The 21,630-nt window shown below is 33.0% G+C and overlaps 1 protein-coding gene and 1 non-coding gene across 2 annotated transcripts; one reads left to right on the forward strand and one right to left on the reverse strand.

Annotated features, from left to right (window-relative positions):
• Positions 1-9,913: 9,913 nt before the first annotated feature.
• On the forward strand, positions 9,914-12,889 carry LOC107481050 (glutathione S-transferase DHAR3, chloroplastic; the record flags this gene model as incomplete). The annotated part of the gene is given in 6 exon segments (XM_016101259.1): positions 9,914-10,002; positions 10,510-10,600; positions 10,716-10,859; positions 11,106-11,223; positions 11,960-12,100; positions 12,527-12,889. Coding segments are annotated over 6 exon segments (660 nt in total). The 3' UTR covers positions 12,614-12,889.
• A 241-nt stretch (positions 12,890-13,130) lies between these two features.
• TRNAK-UUU (transfer RNA lysine (anticodon UUU)) lies at positions 13,131-13,202 on the reverse strand. The gene has a single exon. It is a non-coding gene; the product is annotated as a tRNA-Lys (tRNA).
• Between the last annotated feature and the right edge of the window lie 8,428 nt (positions 13,203-21,630).

Below are 21,630 nucleotides of genomic sequence, written 5' to 3' on the forward strand. Positions count from 1 at the left end.
TACTCTTTTATTTTTGTATTTAGTTAAGTGTTGTATAAAATTAGTGTATGGTAATGTGAACTTGGCCCAAATAAACCACGAGACTGCTTCTATGAAGTCCAACGCTCTCTTTTGTTGGAAACTTTAGTTATTGAGACAAAAGAAAATATTAGCCTGCAACTAAGCCCAACACATTTTCATTGACCCATTTTGGAAAGCCAGAAAATGCTTCCTTCCCCCGTTCCCCGTTTAATTTATAATTTATAATTACTTTTGTTGTTATTCGACTTTAGCCTCGTTTTCATAAAAAATAAATAAACCCGAACACGACACTAACTTCGTTGTCTATCTAGCAGAGACCATAAACTAATAATAAAGCTACTCAAAAAATAAAATTAATTGTTATAAAATTTATAAATAAATAAGGTATAAATATAAGATAGAGAAATATAAATATAAAATTCTTAGTATTAATATTTATTAATATAATTATTTTAATATAATAGAAGTAATTTGTATATATTACTAAGTAGGATCATATGTAAACGAAAGAGAAGAGTATAAAAAAAAGAATATTGATATTGATTATTGATTGTGTGTTGTGTCAGGGGCTTAAACTTCTATTTATATGTATATGATGACATTTTTTCAAATTATATTAAATACAGTCATCCTTGAGAAACTATATCTCATGAAAAATGGACATCCACATAAGGTGTGGTACAACACTTTTTTTGGGTGACCATTTAAGATTATGCCTTTTTAAAACATTACTAAAGAAAACTCAATGAGAAAAAACTCCAGTGAAAGAAAATGAGTACAATATCTTTTATGATGGGAGTTGTCTCATTAAAAACCTTGTCAAGAAAAATCCAATGGAAAAAAATCTGACTAAGGAAAAAATAGTACTGTCTCCCCCTCTTGTCGACATTATTTAATCTCTTGAGATCGGCGCATCCCAATCTCATGTACCAATCTTTCAAAGGAGGATTTTGGGAGCGACTTTATGAATAAATCAGCCAGATTGTCACTTGAGCGAATCTGTTGGATATTAATTGTCTCTTGATTTTGAAGATCATGGGTGAAAAAGAATTTGGGAGAAATATGCTTTGTTCTATTACCTTTGATATATTCACACTTAAGTTGAGCAATGCATGCTGTATTATCTTCAAACAGGACAGTTGGAGCTATCTTATGATCGATCAGTCCACATGATGACAGAATATATTGGATCAAACTCCTGAGCCAAAAACACTCGCGACTTGCCTCATGTATCGCTAGTATTTTAGCATGATTAGAGGATGTTGCCGCAGTCGTCTATTTCGTGGACCTCCATGATATAGTTGTACTACCATATGTGAACATGTATCCTATTTGAGATCTCCCTTTGTGTTGATCAGACAAGTATCCAGCATCTGCATAGCCAACTAATTGTGACTTGGATCCATAGGGATAAAACAATCACATCTCAACCGTTACATGAAGATATCGAAAGATTTATTTGATTCGACTCCAATGTCTTTTGGTTAGAGAGGAACTATACCTTGCTAATAAATTTACAGCAAATGATATATCGGGTTGTGTATTATTAGCAAGATACATTAGCGCTCCAATGGCACTAAGATATGATACTTTAGAACTAAGGATATCTTCATTTTCTTCTTTAGGACGGAATTGATTCTTTTTCACATCCAAAGATCTTACAATCATTGGGGTACTTAATGGATGTAACTTATCCATATAAAATCTCTTTAAGATCTTTTATGTGTATGTTGTTTAATGAATAAAGATCCCATCTTTTGTATGCTCGATCTGCAAGCCGAGACAAAATTTAATATTTCTAGGATCTTTCATCTCAAACTCTTCTTTTAGAGCTTTTATAGTTGTTGGAATCTTTTCAAGAGTTCCAATAATATTTAAATCATCAACGTACACAGTAATTATAATGAATCCAGATGCAGATTTATTTATGAAAACACACGAGCAGATATCATCATTCTTGAATTCGTTTTTTGCCAGATACTCAGTAAGACGATTATACCACATTCGTCCAGATTACTTCAGACCATATAAAGATCTGTGCAATTTAACTGAGTATAATCCCTGTGAATATTCATTGGATGGTTTAGATATCTTTAGTCCTTCATGGAATTTCATATAGATATCACGATCTAATGAGCCGTATAAGTAGGCTATTACCACATCCATTAAATGCATATGTAATTTATGATATGCGGATAAATTGACCAAATAACGCAATGTTATTGCATCCACTGTAGGAGAATATGTTTCTTCATAATCTATACCAGGCCTTTGTGAAAAATCTTGTACTACAAGTCAAGCTTTATAGCGTACAACTTCATTTTTCTCATTTCATTTTCTCACAAATACCCATTGGTATCCAACAGGTTTTACATCTTCTGGTGTACGGATTACAGGTCCAAAGACTTCACATTTTGCAAGTGAGTCTAACTCAGCCTTCATGGCTTCTTCCCATTTTAGCCAATCATTTTTTGTCGACATTTTTCGACTGATCTTGACTCAAGATCCTTATTTTCATACATGATATTCAATGCCACATTATATGCAAATATTTCATTGACAATTATCTTATTTCGGTCCCATTTCTCTCCTGTAATGACATAATTTATCGAGATCTCGTCATTTTCACAATTTTCAGGTACCTAAACGTCTTCTGGCGTTAAAATTATATCAGAATTTTGGACAACTGTAGGTGTCTTTACTATGTCTTTTTCAACATGAATAGTATTTACCTCTTTTCTCTTTCGAGGATTTTTGTCTTTGGAACCGACAAGCCTGCCACACTTCTAGCGTGTATTTGCTTCGGTGGCAATTTGTCCAACTAGGACATCAATTTGAATTGGGCTATTTTCCACTGGTATATAAGACTTGGTTATTCTCTTTGTATCAAAAAATGTATCAGACAATTCATTTGCTATTCTTTGTAAATGTACAATCTTTTAAACTTTTAGTTCACATTGCCCTGATCGAGGATCTAAATGCATTAAGAATGATGCATTCCAATTAAGTTCCTTTTCAGGAAGCTTATTCTCTCCCCCCTAATGTTAGAAATTTTGATTCATAGATACCTCACTATAGAGGGAGAATCATATCCAAGATATATCCCTAATTTTCTTTGGGGTCCCATTTTGGTGCGATTAAGTGGTGCAATGAGAACATATATCGCACATTCAAATATTCTTAAATGGGAAACATTTGGCTGCTGACCAAAAGCTAATTGCATAGGAGAGAACTGATGGTAACTCGTTGGCCTCAAACGAATAAGTGCTGCGACATGTAAAATAGCATGCCCCAAACCGAGGTTGGGTGATTTGTTCTCATAAGTAAGGGTCTAGCAATTAATTGGAGGCGTTAATAAGTGATTTTTCTAATTCATTTTGTGTGTGAACATGAACTACTTGATGTTCAACACTTACTCCATTAGCCATATAATAAGCATCAAAAGCTTGGGAAGTAAATTCACTAGCATTATCAAGACGAATTGCTTTAATTGGATTTTTTGAAAATTGTGCTTTTAATCGAATAATTTGAGCCAGTAATCTCGCAAACGCCAGGTTGTGAGAAAACAATAAGCACACATGACCATCTCGAAGATGCGTCTATCATAACCATAAAATATCTAAAGATCCACATAGTGGATGAATATGTCCACATATATCACCTTGAATCTTTTATAGGAATTTAGGGGACTCAAATCCAATTTTTATTGGTGATGGCTTTAAAATTAACTTCCTTTGAAAACATGCAGCACAACAAAATTCACTAGATTTAAGAATCTTCTAGTTCTTTAATGAATGTCTATGAGAGTTTTCAATAATTCTCTGCATCAAGGTTGTTCTCGGATGACCCAATCGATCATGCCAAGTTATAAATTCATTTGGGCTAGTAAACTTTTGGTTCACAATAGCATGTGATTCGATTGCATTAATCTTGGTATAGTATGGCCCAGATAAAATTGAGGGTAACTTTTCTAATATAACCTTTTTATTTGAATCATGAGTTGTGATACATAAGTACTCGTGACTTCTTTCATTCATAGTCTCAATATGATATCCATTTCGCCGAATATCTTTGAAATTCAATAAGTTTCTTAGAGACTTCGTAGACAATAGTGCATTATTTATTATGAATTTTGTTCCTTCGAGAAACAAAATTAAAGCTCTTCTAGAGTCTTCTATCACATTACCTGAGCCAATAATAGTATTAACACACTCTTCTTTTGGCACAAGATGGGAAAAATATATATCACTTTTGAGAATGGCATGCGAACTTGCACTATCCGCAAGGCATACATCTTCATTATATATCCTTGTCATTTTATTCAAAGATAAATAATAATAAAATGAGTAATAATACATGCACAGTTAAATTGAATTATCGATTGGAATTATTTTTCTTTAAAAAACACTGTACATAATGTCATACACTAAAATTTTATCATTATCACTATTATTATTAAAACTTGACACATTTAACGATTTCAAAATTCTTAAACATAAATATTAATATTTCATTATTTATATACATCATATTTGAAACTTAAATACATAACAAATAAAACTTAACAATAAGTTTCTTATATTATTTATTTACGTGAATACTTAATAATCCCACATTTTAAACTATTCCAGCATTGATCAAATGACCAATATTTCCTTCAGGATCCTCAAAGAAATCTGACACATCATAATGAGTGGTGAAATTTTCAGCATCATTTGAAACAAAATTTGTTTCCTTTCCTTTGTCATTCTTTTTCAAAGATGCTTTATAAAGATCGACTAGGTACCTTGGGATACGACAGGTACGCAACCAATGATCCTTTCCACCACAATGGAAACACTTATCCTCTGTCGATTTATTTTGCCCAAAATTTCTTTCTTTATCCCACTTCTGGTGAGATCCTCTCTTTTGAACATAATTCCTTTTTCTTCCATAATTTTTTTGTTACCAAAACCTTTCCATTTACCTCTTATGGGGTAATGATTTACCGCAATTACTTCAAGAAATGGGGCAGCGCTAGCTAGGCGCGCTTTGTGATTCTTTAAGAGCAACTCATTGTTGCGTTCAGCAATAAGAAGGCAAGAAATTAGTTCAGAATATTTTTTAAATCCTTTTTCTCGATACTGCTGCTGCAGAAAAACATTCGAGGCATGGAAGATTTAGAAAGTTTTCTCTAACATATCATTATCAGTTATCTTTTCCCCACATAATTTCATTCTTGGGGTGATTCAAAACATTATAGAATTATATTCATTTACGGATTTAAAATCATGCAGATGCAAGTGCGTCCATTCATATCAGTCTTGAGAAAGTATCAACGTCTTTTGATGATTATACCTTTCTTTAAGGTCTTTCCACAGATCTGCAAGATCTTTTAATGTGAGATATTCATTTTTCAACCCTTCATCAAGATGACGATGAAGAAAAATCATAGCCTTGCCTTTATCTTTCTGAGATACATTATTTTTCAGCCTTAATGGTATCTTCAAGATCCATTGAATCAAAATGGATTTCAGCATTTAGTATCCATAATAAATAGTTGTTTCCAGATATATCAAGAGCATTAAATTCAAGATGAGAGAGTTTTTACATAATGAAAATTTGTTATCTGAGTCTTCCTAAAATTTTATCAGAGTCTCGTACTGATAACATGTTGTGAAATAAATAAATAAATAAGGAAGATATAAATATAAGATAGAGAAATATAAATATAAAACTCTTAATATTATGTTCATCAATATAATTATTTTAATATAATAGAAGTAATTTATATATATTAGGGTTAAGTATTCTTTTCGTCCTTAATGTCTTGGGTCAAAATCAAAATCGTCACCGACCTTTTTTTGTTATTAAAATCATCCCCAACGTTACAAAACGTTATAAAATCATCATTTTTACAAAAAATAACAATACTTTGACAATTTTACCCTTAAAACAAAAATAAAAATAATATTAAAAAAAAAAGAAAAACCCCACCCCACCCCACTCCCAGCCTCTTCGGTCTCTCTCCCCCCTTTTCCCCTAAAATTTTACCTTCCTCCTACTTTCAGATCTAACCAAACTCTCAGGCCGTGACTCTCCTTTCCAAGTTTCAACTTCCTTCTTCCTCATTCTTTCGAATTGTTAGTGAGGGGGTCTTCCATGAGGGGATCGTCGGTGGTGGGAGATCCGGTGACAGGGAAGAAGGCGGCGCCGGCGACAGAGGAAGATGACGCAAGGAGCAAGTATGGGGAGATGATGGAGATGAAGATGGTGGTGCGGCATAAGGACTTGAAGGAGATCGTGGAAGCCATTAAAGAGAGATTTGACAAAGCTGCGGTGGCTGGAGATCAGGTCTCTGAGATGCTCCAGATCAGTCAGGCACAACTCGATCGCAGTTTCAGGCAATTGAGGAGTTTGTTCTCTTCTTCTTGTTTGTTTGTTTTGATAATTAGTTGATAATCAATTTTTGCATTTTTATTTGTTTCATTTGTAAGGTTACTGAGTTTTTGGGCAATTAAGGGGTTAAGTTCATTGGTTCTTCTTGACCATCACTTTTTCTCTAGGCCCATTCCTCACTTGATGAATCATTACTACTGCTACTCATCAACCTGTTTTTGTTGTTCATGTTGTTGTTAAGATGCGCTTGTTGCCTCAGTCCCACTTGGGCGGAAACAAAAACAGCATGATGATGTTGATGAGAAGGGTAGTTTGGAGGTGGTACTTGCTGCAGCATGTTCTGAAAGCTGAGAGTACCTAAAAAAGACGAAGAAGAAGAGATGGGTTGTTGGAAATTAATGGCAGTAGTTGGAGAGAAGAAAGGGAAGAGATAAGGAAGTGGGGTGCAGGTGGAGGGGGAGAGTTTATTTTTATTTTTTAATATTATTTTTATTAATTGATAAGGATAATTTGGTAAAATAAAATAAAAAAAGACGATTTTATAACGTTTTGTAACGTTGAGGATGATTTTAATAACAAAAAAAGGTTGGAGACGAATTTGATTTTCACCCCAAACTTTAGAGATGAAAACAATACTTAACCCTATATATTACTAAGTAAGATCATATATATGTAAAAGGAAAAGAAGAGTATAAGAGAGAGAATATTGATATTGATTATTGATTGTGTATTGTGTGAGAGGCTTAAGCGTCTATTTATATACGTATATGATGGCACTTTTTTAAACTATATTAAATACAGTCATTCTTAAAAAATTATATCTCATAAAAAATGGACATCTACATAAAATTTAATAAGGTATTTTTATCAGAATATTAGTAACAAAAAACTGATTTGTTCTTTCACTTAAACAAACATTACAAGTTTAAACAGAGTTTAAATTTATAGTAAAGTAATCTTTAATTTAATATATATATAAGTTAATTTTTTTACAAAATTTATTATTTTTTTAAAAGTAAATAAAATGAATAAAAAACAAAAATAAGTTTTTATTTTTTAAAAAAGTATTTTTCCTATAATAAAAACACAAACAAAACTCAATATCCCTTGTTTTAGTATGGTAAACTCAAAAATTAATTAAAAATAAATTAGTCGTTAATAATTAATTAACTTTTATTTAAAACATAATTCACTTTCTATGAATTGTTTTGACCCTATGGCTAATCGAGTTCCATCAGGTTAAACTCGATTAAATTCGACTTTAATTAATTTGGATATCAATTTTAGAATTATAAAACTCGAACAATCTAATTATTCAATTAATTTAATATTAATTAAAAAATCTAATAATATATTTATTTAAATTGATGATATATTACTCTTTATCTTTTATTATTATTATCATATATTTATAATATTTAGAAGACTTTTTATTTTTTTCTATTTTTTTAAGTTTGCCGAATTTTATTTTCAATCAAATAGCTAATTATTTATTTATTTAAACTGATTTAATTCGAATTAATCAATTTAGGTTAGTTGAAGTCTCTTTATATCCTATCCCAAAAAATATATAACCAAACCCAAATGAATAGAATCTCATTTAAGAAATTCAACTAAGGCTACATTTACCTGGTTTAGTGGACAATCTTACTTATCTGGATAAGTAATTAACTCTTAAGATATCTAATATCTGTCTAGAAGGGTCAAAGATGGAACTACTCTTTAATTATCTTTTTTTTTTTTTATAAATACACTAACACTTTTAGATATATTTAGAATCCAATCTACTAAATCTATTAAAAATCGGAAAAAGCTCTACATCCATGTAAAAAATACATGGATGTTATCCAAGTAACTTCCTCTACACACGTGTTTTCCCACCCCATAGTCATTTGTTATACACGCGCCTCATATAACGTATCACGTTTTCGTTTTTCTTCTTCTTATTCAACCTAATAAAATTTGTCGTTCTCCTATGTTCGCGTTTTTCTTCTCTGCTCGCATTTTTCATTATTGATCTGCATTAAATTCAACGTGATAAGCTCCGTCGTTCTTCTTATTCTTCATTTTCTTTTTCGATCTACACTTCTGAATGAAAACAATGAATGATTTAACTTCAAATCAGTTGAATGATGTTATTACGTTGAGACAGCTAGGGAATGATTGCTGCATGCTATCATAATAATCTTGAACATTTAACAAAGTAAAAAGAGGCCACCGAACCGAACAACATTCATTTGGTAAACCGAAATCACAAAGGCCACCGAACCGAACAATGTACATGTGGTGAATAAATGGTGATCAACTTTCAATCAACAAGAATAATATTTCTCCATGTAAAATGAGGCCACCGAACTGAACAACATTCATTTGGTGAACTGAAATCACAAAGGCCACCGAACCGAACAATGTACATGTGGTGAATAAATGGTGATCAACTTTCAATCAACAAGAATAGTATTTCTCTCCATCTTCCTCCTCCTCCTCATTCTTCTTTCAAATTTGCGCTCGTAGGTTCTTCTTCTTCTTCAATTCAGTGGATAGTGTAACTAGGGCTTTGAAATTGGTTGTTACTCTGTTTAGTACTTCTTTTGCATGGAGAAATACTATTCTTGTTGATTGAAAGTTGATCACCATTTATTCACCACATGTACATTGTTCGGTTCGGTGGCCTCTTTTTACTTTGTTCAATGTTTAAGATTATTGTGATGCGTTTCGGAAGAATAATCCAAATCGCACTCATTCAACTGATTTTGAAGTTGATTCATTCATTGTTTCAATTCAAAAGTCCAGATCGAAGAAGAAAACGAAGAAGAAGAAGAACCACAAAGCTAATTACGTTGAAGTTAATCCAGATCTATAACAAAAAACGCGAGTAGAGAAGAAGAAGAAGAACAAGAAAGAAAATGCGAGTAGAATCGTTTTTTCATAATCAACGAGCTCGTGTTTTCACTTTTATTAATGCGCGTGATTCTATTTGGGATTGGGTCAATTTAGTTACATAGTTATATAAATGTGTAGTGCGCCCCTTAAAAATCTGCCTAAAACATTTGCTAATTTAAGTATCGAAGTCTATTATAGATACCACCTCTCGCCTCTTTACGAAAAACTCAGACGATGACACCTCAACACAAATCGAACAAACACTGCTTCAAAAAAAAATCTAAATCTCATATCCAAGCCCAAATAACGGTTTTACGTCACCCTCAAAACAAGTTTCACTAAAAAAACCCTCAAATTCAAATCAATCCATACAAAGTAAAATAGAATCAGTTTGGGGTTTTCCAAATGAAGCCAAAACCGACCCGCAACACTTATTTTGGGGGTGATATGGCAATTGGCACGTAAAAGGTGAAACGTGACACGTAGTTAGACTTAGAACATTTGGCAGAAAACAAAAGAAAACGCAACCTCATCATCATTCTTCTCCATTCTTCTCCCTTCAAATTCCAATAATTCAAACTATATCAGCTTCCAATGTCCACCGTCAGAATCCAAGCTTCGGCGTGCGCGCAGTACTCTCAATGTCTTCTTCTCCGCCTTCTGCGCCCTTCGAAATCTGCGTCAAAGCTTCCATAACCACTCCCAACAAGCTCGGAGACTGTAAAAACACCAACTTTCACTTTATTTTAGCTTCCCATTGCTTTGCCTGTTCGGAAAATTGAAATTAAATGATACATATTCAGGATGCACACAGACATGTGCTGTGATTCTCCATGACTTGAACGAGCTTGTGTGTTGTGAATAGTGCTGCTTTTGTTTTTGGTTTAGGAGCTTAATTGCATCCATATTATGCCTTGGAATTGGATGGTCATTGTAATGTAACTTATTTTCGAGTTGTATAATTTTGATGAAATTATCTGAGTCCTAGTTCTGAAATAATAAAGGAGGAGTTCAGTTCTGAAACTGTGTTTACTAGAGTGGAAATTTGATGCCTTTGAAGAAAATGGCAGTGGCGTTATCATGTGTTTCGTTTCAGTTTGTGTGTCTGGAATCACTAATTATTCATCTGACTTCAATTGAGGGAGGAAAATATTTATGTTTGGTTTTGACCTTTGAACTTGAGGTTCCTATAATCAATTAGTGACGGTTGTTTGAATTGTCCTTCAGGTCCCTTCTGCCAAAGGGTGTTGCTGACTCTTGAGGAGAAACATCTTCCTTATGACCCCAAGTTGGTAGATTTGACCAACAAGCCAGAATGGTGATCTTCTGGTTCATTTCTTTTTGTTAAGTTCTTCCTTTGTACAAGAGTTTACAATTTGTTGTTGTTCTTCTTGTTCTTGTTCCTTTTCTTATTGTTTGTGTTACTGGTTGAGGTTCCTTAAAATCAATGCTGAGGGTAAAGTTCCTGTCATAAAGCTTGATGAGAAGTGGGTTTCTGATTCGGATATCATCACACAAATTCTGGAAGAGAAGTATCCTAGCCCACCGTTGGTAACCCCACCCGAAAAAGCTACAGTGTATGTATCTATCTTCTAGATTTCCTGATCATTACTAGATACTTTTGTGCTATTATTATGTGTTTCTTGTGCTTGATGTACATGGCTTGGAATATTTAGAGAGAAAAATGAAGCATGGTTGCTGCAGATTAGACAAGCCTAGCAACATTTGCTTTCTCCTCTGTCAGCTTTTTATTCTTAAATGTTAAGATGAATATATTAGATGTCCTCCAAATGACTAATACAGGCATGAATTTTTGTATGTAGTGGGTCGAAGATCTTTTCTACATTTATTGGATTTCTCAAGAGCAAAGATCCCAATGATGGAACAGAGCAAGCATTGCTAAGTGAACTAAGCTCTTTCAACGATTACCTTAAGGAAAATGTACGACTTATTTTGGCTTTTCTTTTTCCTCTATTGTTTGCATTCTTTATTGGGTCAGTAATTTGTTGATAAAGTCATAAACATATTTACCATCTTCTATGGTTCTCCTTGATGAACCAGAGTTTGATCTTTGTGCCGTTTCTGTGTATATGTCATGGAGTTATTAAGGAAGCTCACATACCCATTCATGATATGCCAAAATCTATTTTTATCTTTATTCTTGTTGACATTTGCCGTAAAATGTACCACTGATATTTTTACTCCCTTTGCATAAGACGTCTGGGATTTGAATTGAATTGATTGTTGAATTGGAAGCAAGTAGTCCAGAACTTATTCCTGAACTAGGAATCTGTTGCTTGAATCAATCCTGGGAGGTAGAGACATAAGCTAGAATCTCTCAATTCTTTCCCGTGCTCCAGGGTAAACTCTAATGTCATTTCCAGCACATTACTTAGACAAACATAGAGAAACAAGTTGTTTGACTAATCTAAGGGCCCTTTGCAGGCTTTTACTCCCATATAAGTCATTTAGGTTATCTGAGAGTGATTATGGAGAACTTGATTCATAATATTTGTATGGCACCCTTTGCTATTAATGTGACATCTTGTGTGCCACTAATTCGCCATGCTTAACTAGCAATTACTCTCTGGTATAATTTGAAGTCTGTAAATTAAAACTTGTGCAGGAAACTTCCTATATTTTCATTTAACGGATGATTCTTGCAATTTTCATATAGGGTCCTTTTGTCAATGGGAAAGACATATCTGCAGCTGACTTATCTATTGGACCAAAGCTGTATCATTTGGAGATTGCTTTGGGGCATTATAAGAAGTGGAAAGTTCCTGATTCACTTCAATCTTTGAAGTCTTATATGAAGGTATCTTAAAGCTGATTCTGCCCTCTCAACTTCTATCATTTATTTGTATTTGAGGAAAAACTCTAGAAGCTTCATTAACACCAATAGTTAGTTGTTACCATTTGTGCAAATCATGTGCAAAAAGTATTATGCTGTGATTGTCGAAAAAACCGTAGGCAATGAACGAAAAAGCAATCAATCAGGATGAAGAAATACTTGATCCTTCTATTCAGAGTTCGAGTGTTCACACTAAGTGAGATGCTCTCTCATTATGATATATAAAATCTCTTGTATGCCATTTTGAGTTTCATATATCATGGAAATGAATCCTTTTGCTAAAATTCACTGAAAGGTTGCAACGAAGTTTGTTGTTTGGTACAATTAACAGTGTATTAAAATGTGTTGGTTCATCTTGTTTGCTATAATCTAATAATGCTGAACATACAGGATATTTTCTCGAGGGAGTCATTCATTAAAACACGTGCACAACCCCAGGATGTGATTGAAGGTTGGCGTCCAAAAGTGGAGGGCTGATGATATGATGTTGAATAATTTCCATGAGACATTGAGGTTCTATGTATACATATAGCAATCCTTGAAGAGTTCATAACCTCTATCCTTTTTTGTATTATCCTAGGTAATTAAATCACTATCAGTCTATCACTTGCCATATAAGGTTAGTTGGCCACAGATTGTAATATGTTTGTTTGGTACTTGGTAGTTGGTAGAGAGGCCAAGAGGCTTGCATGTAAGATTAAAATAATTGTATTCCCAAAAGGAGTCAGCATTACATTGCTTGTTTTTCCTTTAGCTGTGCACCGTTTTATTAGTACTTAGTAATATTGACTCAATAATTGAATGTAAGGCATAATAAGCCTTGTTAAATAAATAAGATTTAGGTGATTATATATGGTTTTTTTTTATCCGAAAGGTTTTTGTTTAACTGATGGGTCAATTTATCTATTCGGGAAGTACGTAGTAACATTACTGAATTGAGTTGTAATTCCAAAAGTCAAAAATAAAATCCATTTTAAGGAGAGGTAGATTAAATCGCCGTCTGTGGGGATCGAACCCACGACCACGTGGTTAAAAGCCACGCGCTCTACCACTGAGCTAAGACGGCTATTTATTATTTTTTTGATATAAATAATAAAAATTATATTAATGCACCATTCAAAATACAATTTCCGATATAAAAAAAAGATTTATATTCTAATAAAATTTATCATAACAAATTAAAATTAATTTAATATCCATACAAAATAAATTCATTTCACAGTTAATCAATGAATTTTGAAATCAATCATTTTAAGAAAAAAAATAACACTGTATTATAGATATAACGTGCAAAATCAATGATGCCATGTTAGGTTAGATATATATATTAAAAATTCGTCATCAACTAACTATTATGTGTAAGAATTTGTATTTGACATCTCATAAGTTTTTTTAATTATATTATTATAAATAAATTTAATTATTTTTAGATTGTTTCTTACGAGTTCAATCAAAACACAGAGAGTATAAATACCTCATATTACACTGACTATCTCTTTGACAATACTATAAAAGATACGAGTATTGCTATATATATAAGTTTTTTTGGCATACAAGTTATATATAGCGCGCGCGTGAAATCACGTTATTTTTTTTGTATCCCATGTTCCTCCTCCTCTTTCTTCTTTTCCTTCTTCTTTATGTTTCTCTTCTTTTTTTCGCGTGTTTCATCTTTATCATCGGATTTTTTTATTACTTGTTGCTATATTTTTTTTCCTCCTCTTTCTATTGATTTTGTAATATTATGTATTTTTTTCTTTGTTTGATTTTTTCTCCCAATAAGAATTATGAGAAAATAAAATAAAAAGATGAAGAAGAAGCAGCAGCAGAAGATGAGAAGGAGGAAGAGGAAGAGGAAGAGTTTTGAATTATACAGAACTTATTAGCACGTACACTGAAAATTTTTAAATAATACACTCGAATATCTTCGTGTTACACCCAAATTTGCTGCAAATACAGAAAAATATTTTTTCTAATGCTGTATTTTTTCTTCTTCTTTTTTTTCTTATTTCTTTCTTTCTTTTTTAGTTGAATGAATGTAAGTTCATCCTCTTCCAAGTAATTTTGCAGCATTATGTATTTCTTCTTCTTTTTTGTTTGATTTTTTTTATTCTTGTTGAAGGAGTAAAACAAGAAGAAACTTGAGAAGGTAAAATAAAAAGAAAAAGATGAATAAGAAAAAAAGAAGAAAAAGAAGAAGATGATGATGATGATGATGATGATGATGAAAAAAAGAAGAAGAAGCAGCAGAAGATGAGGAGGAGGAAGATGAATAGTTTTGAATTATGCAGAACTTATCAGTACACATACACCGAAAAATTCTTAAATAATACACTCGAATATCTTCGTATTACACCCAAATTTACTGCAAATACAGAAAAATATTTCCTCTAATGCTGCATTTTTTTTCTTCTTCTTTTTATTATTTCTTTCTTTCTTTTAGTTGAATGAATGCAAGTTCATCATCTTCCAAGTAATTTCACAACATTATGGGTTTCTTTTTCTTCTTTGTTTTATTTTTCTTGTTTTTATTATTGTTAAAAGAGTAAAACAAGAAAAAACTTGAGAAGATAAAATAAGGAAAAAAATGAATAAGAAAAAAAAGAAAATGATGATAATGATGATGACAAAAAAGAAGAAGAAGCAGCAGAACTTATCAGCACACATACACCGGAAATTCTTAAACAATACACTCAAATATCTTCGTGTTATACCCAAATTTGCTGCAAATACAAAAAAATATTTTCTTTAATGCAGAATTTTTACGTTACATTCAATTCAAATTATCAACGATGAAACATTATCCACCTACAGAATCATAAATTACTAATGAAAAATTAACTATAATCGAACCACATCTCAACCACTTGATTTGATTCAAAACAATAATCAATTTCTTTCTGGTTCAATTGACAATTTAAACTTGAGTTATTCATTATCTTCAATAGTGAGATAACTGATGATGGAGGAGAAGGAGGAGAAAAAATTCTAATAAAAAAAAAAGAGAAAGAAGATGTGGTATTGGTGATGATGATAACAAAAGAGAAAAATAACAAAAAAAATATGCAATAAGAAAAAAAAAAGACCGTACAGTAATAACACGAATAAAAATATGTGCGCGTAAATATAAATGACTTATTTAGTGCCAACTACTATCAAACAAACGCACGTAACACCCATTTAGACACTTTGTTTAGTGCCAACTGATGTCATTGGTTCTTTGCTAGGAAACTCATACAAACGCTTTGTTCAACCTGTCAAACAAACGCACATAACACGTCCCACCTTTTGGTCAAGTTATATCCTCATTTCCCTCCGTTGATATCCACTTTACCAAATACACTTTCCCTTCTACAACAAATTGAACCCTAATCTTCACTTCGTCTATTTTTGGGTTAGATGTATCTTTTTCAACAACTACAACTTTTTTTTTTTATTGTAATGTCACCTATTTTGATATTTTTTTTGCTCTTACTTATGTAAATGTTCTACCACAACTTTTTTATTACTACATTATAGCATGAGTTAAGATCAAGTTTTTAAATTCTTCTTACATCTTCTTTAGAGTCTATTATATCATCTTTATTACTTGTTCTTAAACCATTCCTTCCTCCTCTTTGCTGATTTTTGTGTGCTTTCCTTCTTTTTTATTTGGTGATTTTTTTTTTTTTGCTATTCTTTTTTTCCTTTTGGATGGGTGCTCGCTTTTCTTTTATTTGTAGCACTCTTTATTTTTCTTTCTATTATTTTATTACCCCTCTTTTAAAGTTGTTTTCTCTAATTTTATCATCCTTTTGATATTGAATTTTTTACATTTCTTTATACTTCTCTCATACCAATTTATATCAAACTTTTCTCAATAATATCTTGAAAATCAAATAGATATAATAGTTCTAAAAAATATTCATTTTCTTTATCTCTACTTACTTCCATTAATTCACATTTGTTTGATCCCTTATAAGTTAAGTTATGTCTCTTTTATAACTTCTTCGAAATATCTATTGTCATGGATGCACTTAGGTGCCAATGAGTTAGAACTCAAATGGTATAGTCACTCCATATTCATTTAAGAGGTTGCGGGTTCGAGTCTCCCTATCTTTAATAAAAAAAAAAATGGAGGCACTTAGGTTGAGATTGAGCTTTTATTAAAAGTTAAAATTAAAATCCTCCCTAATCTTTTTTTTCTTATTAATATCATTCTCAATGTTACAAATCGTTTAAAATCATCCATTTTATACAAAACATTATTTACGGACAATTACACCCTTCTAATAGTTATAATTAAAAAATCTTTTTTAGAAAGACAGACACTAAGAGTTAAGTCTCTCTCTCTCTCTGCAACAACAACAAACTCATAAATCATAATCTCCTCCGTTCTACCTAAACCCTAACAATCCCAAATTACTCTAATTTTTTTAGGACCTGATTACGATCAAGGCCTTCACTCGTAATTCCCTATTTTATACTTACAGTGAACGTGTTGTTGTTATTGTTGCAGCAGTGATGATTGTGGATCATAATGTTAATTTGGGGTAGCGGTGCATGACAGGTGACAATAGAATGAAGATAGAAATGGTGTGAAATTAGTGGTAGGTAATAAACCTTGTGAAAAAGATGTTGATGGAAGTATAGTAGTAATGGTAGTGGTGATAGTGGTGATGGTAAAAGAAGTGAAGTGGTGGTAAAGAATGATGCTTAAATTCTTCTTACATCCTCCTTAGAGTCTATTATATCATCTTCATGGCTTGTTCTTAAACCATTCCTCCCTCCTCTTTGCTGATTTTTGTGTGCTTTCCCTCTTTTTTATTTGGTGATTTTTTTTTTTGCCATTCTTTTCTTTCTTTTGGATGGATGCTTGCTTTTCTTTTGTTTGTAGCACTTTTTATTTTTCTTTCTATTATTTTACTACCCCTCTTTTAAAATTCTTTTCTCCAATTTTATCATCCTTTTGTTATTGATGTTTTTACCTTTTTTTTTTATACTTCTCTCGTACCAATTTATATCAAACTTTTCTCAATAATATATTCAAAATCAAATAGATATAATGGTCCTAAAAAAGATTTGTTTTCTTTATCTTTACTTGCTTCCATTAATTCACATTTGTTTGATCCCTTATAAGTTAAGTTATGGCTCTTTTATAACTTCTTCAAAATTTCTATTATCATGGATGCACTTAGATTGAGATTGAGCTTTTATTAAAAGTTAAATTTTTGGATTAATTAATTTTTTCATCGGGAGAAGTATTGTTTTGGTTCCTAACATTTAGGGTCAGAGTCGAAACCATTCCCAACGTAATTTTTTATTTGGAATCGTCCTTAACATTTTATTTCGTATTAAAATGTCCTTTTAACTTTTTACATACAAAAATACCCTCCACCACTACCAGCACCTTTACCAACACCACCACCTTGCTTATTCCATCACCACCGCCTTTCGTGCTCCTATTAAATACTAATAATCAGATTCAAAAATACCAACAACAACATATTATTCAAATTCAGAAACAACATCAAAATCAATAACAAAATCAATCAGAAATATAATAAATCACACCCAGAATCGAAAGCAGAATCAGAAACAGAAGTTGTAAGAACCGAGACTAATTAATCATCTAATTAAATAATTAATATTTCCCAAAATAGGATCCGAAAATTTAGAATGATAATTGGAGGATTTAAATATGATTTTTGGACTCAATAGATTTTTTTGAGTTAGAAAATGTATTTTCTGCGAAAACTGGCAGCCGAACCGGTTGAACCGGTTTAAATCTGCCTGGTACTGTGCGAGAAAAATTAAAAACAGTCAAAAACTTTAGAAAATTATTAGAAATGGAAACGGGCTAAAAATGCTAACGGTTTGGGTCATACGCATGTTGGGCTCAAGCCCAACATATATATAGGTTCATTTAATGAACCCATTCAGCACACAACACTCTCAAAATACACACACACACCAGTTGAAAGAGAAGAGGGAGAAGAGAGGAGAAACACTATTCGTCATCATCTTCTCAAGCTCATAACTTGAGCTACAGAGCTTCGATCGCCGTACTGTTTGCGGCCACGCAATCCTTGCATAGAGCTCTACAAAACCCACCCAAGAAACTGGTAAAGAAATCACAAAATCTCTCTCGATTTGTTCTTCTAAAATTTTGAAGTTCTAGTATTTTTGATTAAGTGAAATTTTGTGATTTTGGGTGTTTAGTTACACTCTAGCCTTTGATTACCATTGGGTTTTGCTTCCAAAACTGTTGAGTAAGGTGAGTTGTTCTTGAACCCTTGTAAATTGATTAATTGTGAGTATTAGGTTTTGATTCATATGAAATGTATTATATTAGCTTGAATATTGGAGCTTGTTGGTGATTGTTGATGCTTGTTGGAGTTGGTTGGCCACTTGGTTGTGGTTGGAAGCTTGGTTTTGCACTCAATTTGAGTTTTGGTACATATTGAAAATTGGCCAATGTATGATTTTTGTTTCCTTTATGTAATATATAATATTTCCGAACACTTAGGCTAGTGACCCATAGGATAAGATTGAATTAAATTAGTTGTTGGAATTGTTGAGATATGATGCATGATGAATTTATGAACTTTGGCTATTTTGATGAATTATGATATTAATGTTGATAAAATGATGTTGAAGAGTGAGATTGAGGTTGAATGAGTTTTATTATGATGATTGTTAATGATATAATGATGATGGATGATTGTGTGGATTGAAAAATGGTTTAGTATGATATATGTGATGTTGAGGTTGATGATATAGTAATGTGGGTGAAAAATTGGTATGAATGGTGAATTATGACCCAAGAGGGTAGATTGTGACGTAAATTAGAGTTTGGTATGGTTTTGGTTATGTATTGCAAGGAATTGAGAAATTTATGGATTTTGGTAAAAACTAGTTTTTAGTGAACTTTAACGAGTTATAAATTGTGCCTCAATTTTTAAAATTTGTTGAAATTTGTTTAGAATTAAAGTTCATTGAAAAATCTTCAAATTGATATAAAGTTTGTAAAATTTAGATTTTTGTAGAGGAAGTTATGATCATTCAAAGTTTGGTGTCAAAATATGAATTCTGCAATGTTGCAGAATTTTGTGATTTCTGGTTTGTGTGCACACGCACACCTCGTGAATTTTAAAACCCGTGCTCACGCACAGCCTTGTGTGTACCACACAGGGGACATGGCTACTGGTGAGAGCGCTAGCATGCCCTGTGCGCACACACAACCAACGAAGTTCTGCAAGTTGTGCATACGCACACGTTGGAAGGTGCATTCTGTTGAGGGCGCTTGCACGCCTTGTGCGAGCAAATAGAATGGTAAAATTTGGTACTTGTGTGTACGCACATTTTGAAAATATGCCCGGGCATGCGCACGCACACCCCTGTGCATACACACATGTTTTGTTTTTCAACTAAAACTTTGTTTTTAACTATTTCACCTTTCCAACAAGCTTGTAAGCTTATGTGACACCTTTTTAAGACTCTTGGACTTATTGTTGGGTATCAAACCATGAGAAAATTCTTAGGTGGAATTAATTGGTATTTATCTCGAAAAATTAACAAACGGAGGTTTAGGTTTCTGGTGTATTGAGGATGGGTTTGGTGGAGTGAGAAGAGAGAATGGTATATGAATTGAGAAATTGACGAACTATTTAGTTTGAAATGGAAATGTTGAATTGACAGTGGTTGAGATGAGTCGAGGACTCGGAATAAAATGATGGATCCATGCTATACTGAAAAATATTTTCTGAAAAATCACTGAACTACTGTTTTATATTGAGATTGTTGAGATGCTATGTGCTCGGCAGGAACGGCGGTTGGATCTCGCCTGTCGAGGTAGCAGCGGCGGCGGCATAAGGGGTGGTGGTTCGTCCCGCTTGCGTTGAGATGTGAGGTCCGTGGCAAGAGTATCCTGATCGCATCCCTTCGGATCACTAGAGTGTGCAGGCACAAAATCATGGACGGTGTTCCGAGCACCATATCTCGGGGTTCCCAATTATGATTCTGAAGGGCGACATCTCCATGGAGATGTGTCGGGTTGGCAGTTGAACCAATAATGTGATATCACAGCCAATAGGACAGGCATTCATCATGTGCATCTTCCATCTGTTTCTTTGCTTTGTCGACTTATAATTGCTTGCCTAAGTGTATAACATGCCTAATTGCCTATTTAAATTACTTGATATATATGACTATACTTGTGTTTTACTTGCATTGATATCAAATGTGTTTTCTATTGGGATTGAGGAGGTTCAGAAGGCGGTGGCGATGAGATCGCATGGAGGATAGGTTGGTGAAGGCTGTGGAACAGCGGAGAATAGTTAGATTAGAAATCCCTTAAGTTAGACTACCATTTTATTATGTTAAGTTTCAAGTTATGCTTTACTGTTTTAGTTATGTTTTAAGATGAATCTTGTGATGGATATGAAGTTCTAGGATTGCCTCTGGTGCCCGGGGTCTTATATCTTATATCACTGGGCACTGTTACCATACTGAGAACCTCCGGTTCTCACACCATATTCTGTTGTTGTTTTTCAGATGCAGGTCGCAACCCACCTCGGTGAGTTATTTTGATGGTGACAGAGTGGAGGATCTTGGATATATTTTGGAGTCTTTTGCTTATTTTGTTTATGTCTCTCACTTTTGTATTTGTTTTTGTCTAGAGGCTTATTTTGAGAGAGAAAACTTGTATAAGCTGTTTTAACTTTTAGATTTCTGTATGGTCTGTATATAGTTAGCCGGCTTAAACTCCGCGAGTCATGGCTAAGTCTTTATATTATTATACTCTTATCTTTTGTTATATTAGTAAGAAATCAGATCACAATCTGAGGTAGAGAAGGATGCAAAGACCTTTGTAGATCTTGGAAAGGAGTTTGATTGCGACACATATCTAAAGCTGGGCGATGAACTAGAGGCAATGATGTTGGATTGTGGGAACTTGCGAGTAAGAGGCGATGACAATCTATTTTGGATACGGGACTATCCGTTGAGTTTTTTCTCTCATTTGAGGCGGAAGGGAGAGGCAACACGAGACTGAGCGCACGCTCAAATTGAAGGCTGAAGGGAAAAATGTTGGAGTTCAAAAGAGGGGATATAAATTAACACTTTTAATAAAATAAACAAAAATTAATTAATATTAATTTAAATACAAAATAAATGTAATAAAAAATATTGTTCAACGACTATTTTTATTTATAGCTTTTTTTTTTGGGAATGAATGTTCAGTGTTTGGAATTAGGATTTAGGACTAAGAAAACAATTTCGGAATTTTGTTAGTATTTGGCGGCATAATTCCCAAAAGGTTTAAAAATCCCGCGAGGACCAAAATACCCCAAAGTGCATTGGCGCCAACGTCACGTGCATCTGAAGTCTGAACCACTCGCTCATCTCAACCACGTCATCGATCTGCAACACACTCGAACTTCGAATCCAGACGGTCCATCAATAGATCAATCAACCGTCCGGATCGCCTGATCAAATCATCCCGCGGATCCACG

The sequence above is a fragment of the Arachis duranensis genome, chromosome 3 (genome assembly GCF_000817695.3).
Source record: "Arachis duranensis cultivar V14167 chromosome 3, aradu.V14167.gnm2.J7QH, whole genome shotgun sequence".
NCBI lineage: Eukaryota > Viridiplantae > Streptophyta > Magnoliopsida > Fabales > Fabaceae > Arachis > Arachis duranensis.